We start from the raw sequence: 13,251 nt of genomic DNA on the forward strand, positions 1-13,251 counted from the left end.
TCTGGCCTCTTTTGGTTAGATACCTTGCAGTTCAAGTATGCTATGACTTTTTTGAGCAGCACAGTAACTCTAATAATAAAATAATACAATTTCTATAAGTGTACCTTTCAGACTATATACAATTATAACTGAGTTTAATTCTTCTATTCCCCTAAAGCAGGAGCTGAGAGTCCTCCACTTGAAGTGCTGCTTTGTATGCTGGCTTTGGCTTATAACCTACATCCCAACACACAGAGGCAGGATCTCCGTGAGAAGGACTGCCTACTCCTGCCGTGTGTCATCACTTAAAAGATCGGGGCAAATATTTCACAAACTAAGATTTCTCTAGTAAGGAATACACCTTTTTTTTTTTTTTTTTAAATCTTTATTGGACCATTTGGATTTTTGACAAGGTCTTATCTTACTGAGAAAACCTTGCTTTGTGAAATACCTCTGTGGTCTTTAGGACAACCCTACAGAGTAGCCCCTGGATACTGAACCTACTCATTTAATGACTGAACCGTCAGTGGGGACTATGGGGGAGGCTATGACTCCGCTGTCTAGGAAGAGTTCAGTTTTGTCCTCTTTCATGGTGGCTGCCTGATCAGACACAGAGGAGAAGGAAAGATGATCGTGGTCCACGATGGACAGCTGGTCCTCTGATTTTTGCCTCTGGACATAGAACATTTTCCTCAACTTCTTCAGCTGCTGCAGTTCACAGAACGTCTCCAAGACGACCAGCATGGCGACCAGACCCAAGATCAGATACACTGGGGGGAAAACGGAAAGAGAGGGAGAAAGAGAGAGACAGAGTAGGGAAAAGCTACTGTTAACTCACGGCTAAATGACAGTCCACAGTCAAACGTAAAAGCTGATGTTCCTAAAAATATGCTTCAAGTTTTAATCGCCAGTTTTGGAGTATCAGTTGGTCCCCCGCCCCCCCTTCCCGTAATAACTTACAGGTGATGGCCAGTTTGTAGAGCTGACGGAACCTCTGGTTGTAAGCTTCGCCTGGGACGTAGTCACCCAGACCGATGGTGCTCAGGGATATAAAGCAGAAATAAAAGGATTCTAGAAAGTTCCATTCCTCCTCCAGCACCGAGAACACGATGGCAGGGATGAGAAAGAAGCAAGAGGCCGTGACGATTGCCAGAACAGTCGCGTGTACCGCCCCCACTAGAGATTTGGACAGCCCCCAGCGCCTGTGTATGTATGCCACGGGTCGGCGTGTGCTGAACACCATGATCCTCTGGACCACGGCAGTGAGGAAGAGGAGAGTGAAAGGGATTCCAACCACTGAGTATATGATGCAGAAGGCTTTGCCCCCATCTGACAGTGGTACTGTATGCCCATAGCCTGGAAATGACAAAGAAAAAAAAAACATAAGCACAACAAATCTTTTCAACTGAGTTTAACTGATTAAAATGATTTCTAAGTCATATCATCAATTATATCTTAACACATCGTGCTGTAGTATCTCAAAACTGACTGTGTATCATTGTAATTTGTTTTGGGACCAAACTAATGTTTGTACCAAACAGTCATTCTTACATTGGCCTACTGGAAATGAGGACAGAGATCAGGAGGCTACCTGTGAAGAGTGTGACTTTTGAAATCCTGTTCTGAACTCAATGCAGGATTAAGCTCAATAAGCTAAGAGAAAATGCTACACTGGCCATAAGCTTATCCTTCAGTCACCCTTCATCACATCCAGGCCTTTGTCACGACATCTTACATAAGGCAATGTCACAGTGAGACCCAGTGAGAGTGTGTCTGTGTGCTAGAGTGTGTTAATCTGGCCATTAATAGCTTGAATAAGCAACAATGTTTTCTAAAGACATGATCTAAAAACAAAGGAGTATTTCAGTCATTGTCACATCTATGTTTCTAAATCTGCTCTGCCTGTGTGGTCAATAGTTTGATATTTAGTATGGCAGTCGACGTTTGACTGACAACTTGTACTGAATAGAACAGAGATATATCTTTTTCTATTTCAGTTGTGAAATTTGTGAAGTTATTTCTGTTGTTTCTGGCCTCTGCTCTCTTTATTGGTTCTTCTCCTTTTCTCTCTTAACCGAATGTATCGATATTTGACTGCCCCGAATCAGACAAAATGACCTTAAGGTCACTCGTGGCAGGTGTACAGTTTATGACACCACCGGCCCGGCGCAGTGTCCGTTCCACCGCGCGAACTGGCGCTTGTTCTTGAAAAATAAAATTTACCTGGATATTACGACTGAAATTCATTTTTGTGTTGCAATCCAACGAAACACAGAATAACGATTGTATTTTCGTATTTTTTTTAAATGCGTGTTAACGTGCCGTTCACAGAGGGCTTGATTTACGAGACAACCTTCCATTAATCAATCGTTTGTAACTTGTTCAAGGACAGAGGATCTAATTTAAAACTATCGCTTTGCAGACTACCTCACAACAGATCGATTTAACTGAATGTAATTACTACGTATAATTTGGCTTGTAAAATGAGAACTAGCCGATCAGTAAGAGGCTATCCGTATCCAAGGACATTAAGCCGCAACTATTTGATAAGATGCCACTCTTGAAATGGGATTTTGCTCACCTGTCGTGGAGAGGACGGTGCTGGCGAAAAACAGCGACGAGGTGAAATCCCAGTTCCAGTTAGTCGAGACGTTATTCAGCACCGACACGCCATAATTGCTGGCCTCCAAAGCTTTAGCCAAAAACTCTTCCAGTCGCTCATCGGACAAACAGGCATTGTCCTGAAGAAACTGCTGCTTCACCTCTCGGAGCTCCTGTCGCAGCAGGTCCTCGTTAGGTAGCTCCACCGAGGAAAAGATTACGGCCCCGAAAACTAGGTACAGTATATATCCAAGTACTAAACACAAGAAATACAGCGTAGATTTGTTACCCTGTATCAGACGCATACATGAACTCCCATTCAAGCAGTGAAGCATTTTTCAGTAAATGCCTGGTGTAGAACAGGTGATGGTAATCGTTTCAAGGGTATCAAAGAGAACAGGAAAACGTTTGAACGACTTTAAACGTACAGTTTTCCTTCATTCGTAATATAACTCTGAACAACTAAATGAAGAACACTATCGATTCCCTCTCTAATTTGTTTCCTGTTTCCTTCTCCTTGTAAACGATGGCACGATGTGACGAATGTGTCCCGGAGGGATGGACGCATGACGTCGCACCTCTCGACGCCTCACTATTAGCCAGGTCAGTGCAGGTTCCGTGTACTAATGCACAGACGGATAAGGGTGTGACTTTGTGTACACCATAACACAAAAAGTTAGTGTAATTCTGTTGCCATCAGCACTGTATTGAAGGCTGTTAAAAGCTGGGGTTAAGGTTGATTCAGAATACTCTGTCAATATTTGAATTTAAACTACGTGTTTATTCAATTGTCAGCGAGCGTGCGCACACACACTCACGCTCACTGCAGATACCTTTGCATGAATTTTGATCAACTACTGCAGGTCAAACCGGTTTTTAATTTTCTGCGGTACAGATCACATGATACTTTTAAAAGCTTTAACAATAGCTGAACAGAGGCCATCGATACACACCTTCATACATGCGTCAGTGCCGCGGGACAGTGACTTCATTGCTTTTCACTGATGTAATTTAACTGGGGAAGATGTCTCCTGTGACTCCCTTTGTCACAGAGAACAGTAACTGACTACAACAACACTTCTGGTTCCCTCAGCTTCACTATTTTCCCACAAGTCTCCCCACCCAGAGAGAGAGAGAAGGGGGGGGGGGGGGGGGGGAGATGTTTCAAGCAATCACTGAACCCAGTAAAATATGACAGAGTGACAGAACTTTGATTGCTATAAATGGATGATGACAGTCATTAAGGACTTTGATAATGGACGTCATACTGGTTTTGAACACATGTGGGAACTCCGTCATACCTTCTCATTGTGAGCACAAAGAGAGGAAAGAAGAATGTTTTCCTTACTCCAACCAGCAAGACCAGTCACGCAAGTTTTCATCAGCCCCACATCAAAACACATCTCTCTGCCTGGCAATCAGCTGCAGTTCTCAACACAGTTCACTTCCCGTTCCTGCCAAGTCAAACTAGGGCTTCGACATATTACATTTCTCCACGAACAGACTCACCTCAACAGCAATATGAAACTTTTTGTCTTTTTTTTCCGGGGTGATTTGAAATATTGTAATATATTGCAATCATACCCACACAAACGAGATTCTGGACCAAGTCGTTTTTGTTTTGTTTTTTTTAACTTTAACCTACCTATTGTCTCTCTTGCTCATACTTAAATGAATCGTACACCTTTGTTGCTCAATAGGATTATATAATTGTCTTGGGGTTTTTTTTCCCTTCTCTTTTTAAACGTTGAATGAACATGGGAATGATACCTGATTTCTTGCTGCTGTCATCCATCCTCATAAAACAGCAAGGCTTCTTGCTAACTCTGCAGTTTCGCTGCATCATTTGATGAATAAGACACCCCCACCCACCCCCTCCCACCCCCCCCCCCCCTTCACTTTGCAGTCTGATCAGGAGTCAGTCAGGGAGAGGTTGCCCATAATAGACTGCCCTGTTCCTCGGGGTTATTTCTGGATGCTGGTGTGGGAACGTGAGATGTCTGGCCGGCCCCGAGAGATAAAGATCCAGTCAAGGTTGTTCTCTTGTTTGTCGCATTGGGCCTATGAAGCAAAGGCTTCAAGTCACATACCCTTGACTGGAGGAAGATATGTGTCAGTTTGTAAGTAATGGCCATTCGAGGATATACTTAATACAGAAGTTTAGATAAATATGTAAACACATCAGTAGATTTTTCTTTCTGTAAAGACAGTATTCGGATGAGAGACAGTATACTGATGTACTGATCAACTTACTTCATCTTTGTGATTGTTTTTTTTTTTTTTTTCATTTATTTGTACATTTACCAAGCTATGAAGATCCTGCTCTACTGAAAATTTCCTCTGCCACACACAATTTTCTTTTCATTTTCAAGCTTTTAATGTCTGGGAGGAGGGGGGGGGGGCATTGCCCATAATCAGTGCAGCTAATGAAAGGGCCTGTTGTGTGAAGGGAGATGAAGTGGTCTGGCGCCTGCAGTAATTAGACGACTTAGTTATTCATGCTCTTGCTGGGAATGACAATGAGCGAGAGGGAGAGAGGGAGAGAGAGAGCATTGCAATAATAAGATTTAAAATTTTGCTCATGGCGCGTTCTTGTACTACCACTAGGGGGAGCAGTTGGTCCAAATTTGGAACACCGAATCCTTTTACCTGAATGTGCACCAATTGCTTACACAAATAGCTTTGCAGAAATACAATAACTTATTTATTACGCTCTCTTAAGCATTATTCAGGTTTTCATTTAGGAACAAAAACTATTGTAGATAAAAAGTGTTACACTTCAGCATAAGTGGGAAGCATTCAGTCTTGTCAAACTTATCAATCTGCCTTCGAAAAAAACCCTTGCAGAATTACAGCCCTCAACACAGGAACAGAGGTTTCGTCAGGTTTCCATATGCATTAAGTCAGGTGCTCCTCCTTCATCACCTACATATGACTTTCTCATCATAAGAACTCCTACTGCACCCCTCCTATACAACATATGTTATCAGATATGTCATATTTCAACAACAAAATTATAGATTGACTGCATATGGCCTAAAATGGAGTTATTGCATTGTTTTACACATTAGGAAAAAAAACTTTTGTACTTTTATTGAAAGGTTAAGGTCTCTTTTTCTAACAAAGAGCAGGAAATTTATGTCAGCTGTGGGCATGGGGTGTTCATAAAACGTCTCTCAAAGAAAATAGTCCGCAAGAATGGTACACACACACACACCCACACACACACACACACACACAACATTCTAAAACTTCCTTTGTTTTAATGAGGGCAGACCATCCTGGCCTCCTGCAGTGTTCTTGGCCTGTTCTTGTGTGTCACCGCCCCTCACTGGAGACTCATACACGTAACTCATAAAAGATTTACACTGCAGTTAAAAGACTAAGAGCCACAGTGACTGAGCCTCTGATTGTCTGACCCTGTAGCTTCAGTTGACCCGAAGACACATAACGGTCCCTCCATAAGGAATCATGACCAGTTTGTCCCTGTTGACTTTGGCTGACGTGCTACTGCACAAAAACACGCGTCCATATTTTACCCACATGCATACGTGCTCTCATTTGTACGTGAATGCTTTAGACATTTTATATAATAGTTTTGATGTCAAAGACAGGGTGCGAAATGAAATACAGTCATCTCTTGATAACTGTTGATGCACTGTGATCCCAGGGAGAATGAGTCATACACAGATATACTTCAAAGCATTCCTGTTCGTTTTTTGTGCATAAGCATAATGGATTTTTTTTTTTTTTTTTTTGGTGGGGAGTCCTGAAAAACAGGCTAATAAAAATTTGGAAAAGCGCACATGGATTAGATGTCCTCTCTTCACTCTACAGGCAACCCCCCCCCCCCTTCTTTTAGTTTCCATTCTTTCAACAAGATGTCGAAACCCAGCACAGAACATCTCAAGACAATTACAGAAACCCACTCAGGCAAGATGTAGAGACCCCACCGCACCGTTCACATTTGCTGGAGTCAAAGCACACGCCCTTTTGACAGGAAACAAATAGAAGTTTGCTCTCTCTCTGACTCTCGCCAGAGTCAACATTTAACGGTCGTCGGCGCGGTTGCGTTCCTGTCAGAGAAATGTTTTCGTTGGACCGCCTGTAAGCTTCTGAAGTGTTCGGACTTCGATGTTACCAGTATACAACAACGGGGAGTGTGTGAGAGTTATCACGCGTAACGATGCCAGTTGGGCCTGCTTTGCCTCACGTGTGTCACGCAGAGGTATTCTGACGCCATGTCTCCGCCAGGCAACCCCCTCATTTGTCAGAGCTCATGTTTGGCAGTGGCTGCCACTCCGTGTGTATGTTCTCAGCCCAGGTTTGAGATACTTGTCATGTCATTGATTGGGACCACATGCAACTATATACATGCCACAGCATATGTTTCAGGCAGAGATGGAGTGAAGTTTCCTGGCTCAACATGGCTCTCGTTATGAGCAGTGCTGGCTTGCTTCACTGAGAGAGAGAGAGAAAGAGAGAAAGTGAGAGAGAGAGAGAGAGAGAGAGAGAGAGAGAGAGAGAGAGAAAGAGAGACAGAGGCTTTGGTTCTGACCCAGAGGAGAAAAGGCTCCCAGATGGTGCTGACTGCGATGTCTCTGCTGGACAGAAACATCTGGAAAAGCCATAGATGCTGTCAGGTCTATCCCACAGGGGCATTTAAACTTGGCTAAGTCTGAGCAAGTTTGGCGTGTGCATGCTTTATTCGGTAAACTCCTCCGAGAAATAAGCTCTGCTTTAGTTTTATCTGATTTATCTCCTCCTTTGTGACCTCTTTTAAGACTCTCGGCTCACTGGCCAAACCAACACCCCAGCTTGCGCATATGTGTAAGTGAATAAGAGAGAGAGAGAGAGAGAGAGAGAGAGAGACTTCATCAGCACCTACTGGGAAAATCGCTCCAACATTAAGCTACCTGGAGACTATTCTCACTTCATAAGACAGCGAATTCTCCCTCTAACTCCAAATACATCCTGTTTGGTGATGTGGCTTCAGAACATGGAATGCCACCATGATGTTAAGACAAATCCTTGAAAGCACACTGACAGGGATGCCTTTCACTAGGATCTGCTGGAATATTGACTGATCTCTCATAGAGTTAGAGAGACAATGGCCTCTTGTCTTTAAATGTGCTGCTTCTTGAATGCAGCTGGACAGTGTCCCTCGTTACAACAGCGCATTCTCCGGTGCTTAGAGAAGAAGGAGAAAACTCATCCATCACTCTCTTGTTCGGAGGGTATATAATCGGAACGAACACATTAAACCTGAAAACTTGTGTTTTTACCATACTAAACATCCCCATGACCTCACTGCATGGGCTAATTTGTGGAAACGGTAATGTTACCATAAAGTGTCTTTAAAGCATAAAATCTTTATCACGCCCCTGGTTCATAGGGAGACGTTGGTGTCAAAACATAAAGCCTGTCTGTGATTCATCCCCAGGTAAACACTAGGCTGCCAGTGTTTGAAAACACTAAAACTGGACCTCATGCAAGATCACTCTGTCCTAACTAGCTTGCACATGATGATGTCAGACTTGAAATAAGTAGTTTCTACTGACATCAAACAGGCAGTGGCCGCATGTCACCTCTTTAGATGACTTACATCTTTATTTGTGAATGACGGATTTTTCCGTGTGTTTGGTGAAGGGCTTAATTAGGGAAAGAAACTAGGGTGCAGGTGGCAGCCGTTTTTAATCACTAATTAATCTCTTAAGTTATGAAACTCTGCACAAAGGCAGTCCACAACGATCTTATCCACCAAACATATTTTCCAGGTCCGAGTTAGTTTTTGCGTGTCTACGATTTAGTGTTTCATTGCTTCATAGCTGCTCTTAAGAGCTAACTGTACTCTATGAGAGAAAATGACTCGATATTTGATTTCTTTTTCTTCCCCTGGAAAATGTTTGTACTAGAAAACACTGCACAGTGGAAAGCAATTTTGGTGGATTTGGGATGAAAACGATTCCGTCAAAATGAACTTAGGTCTCACTTCGCTTTTTTTTTTTCTCTCTCTCTCTCTCTCTCTCTTTTTGACCGAAAGCATGATTGACGACGCCAACTGACAAAGCTTCCTTGGCGACACTCTGCATTTTGAAAATAGCACGGAAAACGTTTTGTTTGTTTGGCGAACCGGCGCCAACGGCGGCAGGAGCAGCATTAGCGCTTGACGGTTCTGGGTCGGGGAGCGTTTCTGGCTCTGGTACCTCTTTGTTGTTGTTATACACTCAGACCCAATGCCATGAAAACAGACTGGATGTCACACCTCAGCACTCCCGGGGCCACACGACAAATTAGCAAATGAAGGAACAAACGCGCGACTGTGTTTAATGACCTCAAAGATCAGACGCCACGGAGTGATTTATGAAGGCAACGGCGTCAAGCAGACAAGGTGCTTCCTTTCCCTCTCGGTGGAGAAAGAGACAGGCCGGTCCTTTTTGGCTGTGGAAGCAGTGGCTGGGGCTGTAGAGGGCACAGAATGGGGTTTATCCTCCTTTGTCTTCACAGTGAACTTTCCAAACCGTGTTTGCTGTCACGCTGCAGCATGCATAGTCGGCCCAGACCTCCATACATCATATCATGTTGTGCAGTGACTCACGAGTGCCAAGCCTAACATGTCGCATTAGCACAGGAGTGGACACTGAGTTGAGGTCATTCTTGGCACTCCGTTCCAAGGCCCTTAAGATGCTGTTACAAAAACATCTGCAGGAACCCTCAAACAAGTGGAACCAGTTAAAAAATTATATGGGATTTTTGTGTTTGTGTCAGCCAGGTGCCAAGGTCGCTGTGTTGCAAAGTGCCAGCGTTCTCACCTAACCGCTGTCTAGGTATATGAATTCTCGGCACCCGTGATTGCGTTCGGCTGCGTTCCCATTTGAACTTTACATGTTGGACGGTTGAACTTTGTTTTTATTTGTGTAATATAATTATTTAGTCTTTCTTGTGGCCCTGTACAACTTTCAGTCATCGTTTGGAGATTTGTGCTTAAAGAACACTGTGCTTTTCTTTGTCCTTAAACCAATATGTTTTCACTATTTTTTTTTTATTGCCCATAAGAGTGGACAGAGTGCTATTTCGTTCTCATATTCTGTTTTTAAACTTAAGCCAAAAAAAAAAAATAATAATAATAAAGAAATTAATTCAGTAAAATACAAGTTCTATCCAATATCCAAGGCAAGATTGCAGATTGTATTGTAGAGGTCTAAGGAGATTTATTAAACTGGAAAAAGATTTTCCTTTTATTTTGGCTTTCAGAGCTTACCTTAACGTTCTCCAAGAGCTGATGGAAGGGAATCTCTTTCCAGGTTGACATGTGGGGAAAATGGCCTTTGCATGCACTCCTCACCCTCTTAGAGTTGGTCATATGAGGCTGGTACATACAGTGGTGCAGTGGAAAACCCTTCGGCTCAATCTTTCCTCGTGTTTTCTTACTTCATTAGAAGGGGAAAAAACACGAGCACACAGAATATAAAAGCAGATGAGATGAGGAAGGATGTCTCACGTTTGTTTGGAAATTCATCATAACCCGTAGACCCCTAGTGCCTCCCAGGTACGGTCATCTACTGATTGGTTTGATGAGTTTGGATCCGGTCTGGAGTGATTTGATGTTGATTCCTGGTATGGACCCATTAAGACCTGTTTTTATAGCTGTTCTCTGCACGCATCTGCTTTGCTCCCTCACTTCTACGGTTCTAGAAGCTTGTCAGATATGATACGTTTGTTGAAAAACATACAATAAAAAAACTGAAGCAATAATGTTGAACAGGCATGGAGCGACTCCAGTCCTCTGGCGAGACATTTGTCGTCTCTGTGTCATTAATTTTAAAACGAACTCCGGTCAGAGCTGAGCGTTATCTTTTTTTTTGCTGAAAAAAAATTCTACCTGCAAGTCTTCTTGCTAACTGGTAATGACATTCTACATATAAGATATTTAGTGAACTGCGGTGGAACTCTAAGCGTACTTTTTGTTTTTCCAGACAACGGTGAACCTCTGACGGGAATCTCGTTACACTCTCTCAAACTTTCAGTTCAATCATCTCCAAATATAAATCAAATGAAATGTTGCAAACGCTGGACTTTTCCATTCCAGAGAGAGCAGGTTAAATCTAATACCTTGTACTCCACTCTTTTTTTTTTTTTTTTTTTAAGTTTCCTGCTCGTATTTTGCTCTCTGTGTTTTGATTCTTTGTTTTCCCCATTTCGCCGAATTACGAAACTGGGAAGCAGGGCTCTTAAATTTGGGCCCGTCCCCGGAAACAGATCCACTTCTGAAATATTACATCTCTTCTTTGGGTAGGCCCTGTTCAATTTCCTCTTAATGAAAAGTGAAGAGGGTGAGTCATGTTTTGTATCTGCCTTGAGACATGTGGGTAAGAGACTTGCACACAACTCTGCTTTCCCTCGCTTTCCACTGTTTAGAGAATGTAAAACGTTTTGTAGATCAATAATCCTGATATATATATATTCTCTCAAAAAATAAAGATAAATTAAATGGATCTATGTGAACTGGTATTGGTTTTGAGTTTTGATAAAAATGCATCGCGGTGTGGTTGTGTATATGTAATAGAGTCTAACATTCTAGATATTAAATTTGTAACTGCCTTTTGGATGAGATGAATAGTGGAGCAATTGCGTGTGAGAAAGTGATCTTTTCTTAAGAAGAAATATGTGTTAGTTGTGGTCTCTGGGATTAAAGAAGTGTATGATTTAGGGGTTTAGAATGTGCTCGTCTTTAAGGACTCAAAGTCCTCTCACATTACACACACGTGTGTGTAAGCCTTAAAACACCAAAAACATGCAGTTGTTGACCAGACTGAACATAAAATTTTTGTTAATGCTGGGTGTGTACACATGCACAAAGAACAAAAGAGAGCAGAGCAAGATGTGTGTGTGTGTGTGTGTGTTAATGCTGGGTGTGTACACATGGATGTGCGCACATGCACCAAGAACAAACTCAAAAAGAGAGCAGATGTGTGTGTATGTGTGTGTGTGTGTGTTTCTGTTCCATGTGGCATTTTTGTAGATTTAACACAGCACTTCCTCCTAATTAGCCCTTAATTATACTGTTGTGTCAGCTGCAGACACGCACACACACACACACACACACACACACACACACACACACACACACACATACATACACACAAACTGCTACCACATCAGCTCATGGATTCCTCGCAAATCACCCTGCCACATCTGAAAGCGGTGCAATGTGGGCAGACATTCAAAGCAGTGGGTTACTGTGGGGCTGCATGCTTCCTTAATCCCACCGCCAGTGTCTTTCCTTTTCAGATGCATCAGATTGAAACTAAGGCATCACTGGGCGAAAGGCTGAAGATCAAATCCAAACTTGAGCATGCTCCTCAGCAGTCTATCCCATCAGTCTGTTTTACTACAAGCATTTAATCAATTACCAAGCACGTATTTCGCCAAAGCATTTTTCGAAATGATTCCTGTGTTCCATTCACACATGGTGAAACAATTCAAGTATATGGTCTCACTCAAGGATACACGGGGATTTGATTATAGCTTACCCTTTTTATCACTCTGCCTCGTGCCCTTACCTCAGATGAAGAATAGCCGTTGTCTTATACATAGTGGGGTTATGTAACCTTTTCTCTTGATGAGTTTCTGGCATTACTGTCAGATGTATATAAAACATCAGTCAAAGTGAAAGCCGAGACCTCAAGTTAGCAGCATTTCTCATTCTTCAAATAGTCTCCACGGAGGAAAAACAAATGAAACAATCTCTTATCAGCAGATGAAAACACCGTCCGTCAAAGTATACAAAACTCGTCCAAGAATTTGGTGATTCGATTTTAACTACACACTATAAATAGTCAGGAGTAGTAATTGCTCATAATCATTGTAATTATCTTGTTATAACATGGTAAGTACATTGTAGCCAGCACTTCCAGTAAACCAGTAAAATAATAAATAATGTTTTTTTTAAACCATGTGTATGTGTGTGCTTCTATCTAGATCTAAACTTCCAGAGTTAAACAGAGATTATAACTGGTATTGTTTATAGTGATATATTTTGGCATATATTCTGCGTGTTTGTTGTCAAACGTTCTCTGTTCTTATTTAGTACTAAAAATATTATAAACTCACTATACACAAAGTGTTTAAGAGACAAGACTTGTTCTGATTACACATATTGAAAGAATTCACCATTTGCAAATATGAAGCTAGATGTGTCTTACCTAGTCCCACTCCTGAACAGCTATAGCTGTTCACGGTTTAGGTTCCTCCTGACATTAAACACACCTAATTCAGTCAAAGGCTAGATAATTAGATGAAGAGCTAAAACAGGTGTGTTAGAGCAGGGAGACTTCTAAAATGGGCCTTGCCCTGGGTCCTTGATTGCAGAACTGAGAAACAGGACGTTAGATTTCATAGTGTAATTACATTTCTATGGCTCATCCACACCTATTTAATTGTCCTTTTAGTTGTCTCAGGCATGAAAATGTATAGTTGTTTGTGATTTCTGCAACAGATGACTGACGTCCGAGGACCCCGCCCCAGAAGGATGACATAACGATGGAAACCTCATATTTTTTATCCGAAATGTGGAGGGGAAGCCTCAGATTTCATACCTGGAGAACACCTTTATAATTGACATTACCAATAAATTACCAAAACAATGAAGAGCATGGATTTCATGAATAC

The 13,251-nt window shown here is 42.1% G+C and overlaps 1 protein-coding gene across 1 annotated transcript; it reads right to left on the reverse strand.

The window, feature by feature from the left end:
* Positions 1–483: 483 nt before the first annotated feature.
* Positions 484–2,915, reverse strand: kcnk1a (potassium channel, subfamily K, member 1a). The gene is made up of 3 exons (XM_030775123.1): positions 2,561–2,915; positions 940–1,335; positions 484–749 (listed from the first exon to the last, which is right to left on the reverse strand). The coding sequence occupies exons 1-3, from the start codon at positions 2,913–2,915 to the stop codon at positions 484–486; spliced, it is 1,017 nt and encodes a 338-aa protein (XP_030630983.1).
* Between the last annotated feature and the right edge of the window lie 10,336 nt (positions 2,916–13,251).

The sequence above is a fragment of the Chanos chanos genome, chromosome 5, assembly GCF_902362185.1.
Source record: "Chanos chanos chromosome 5, fChaCha1.1, whole genome shotgun sequence".
NCBI classification, from domain to species: domain Eukaryota; kingdom Metazoa; phylum Chordata; class Actinopteri; order Gonorynchiformes; family Chanidae; genus Chanos; species Chanos chanos.

Coding starts and splice junctions, on each gene's coding strand:
- kcnk1a (XM_030775123.1), bottom strand. CDS start 2,915: ATGCTTCACTGCTTGAATGGGAGTTCATGTATGCGTCTGATACAGGGT. Junction 1,336..2,560: donor CACCGTCCTCTCCACGACAG/GTGAGCAAAATC, acceptor TGTCATTTCCAG/GCTATGGGCATACAGTACCA. Junction 750..939: donor CTACAAACTGGCCATCACCT/GTAAGTTATTAC, acceptor TTTTCCCCCCAG/TGTATCTGATCTTGGGTCTG.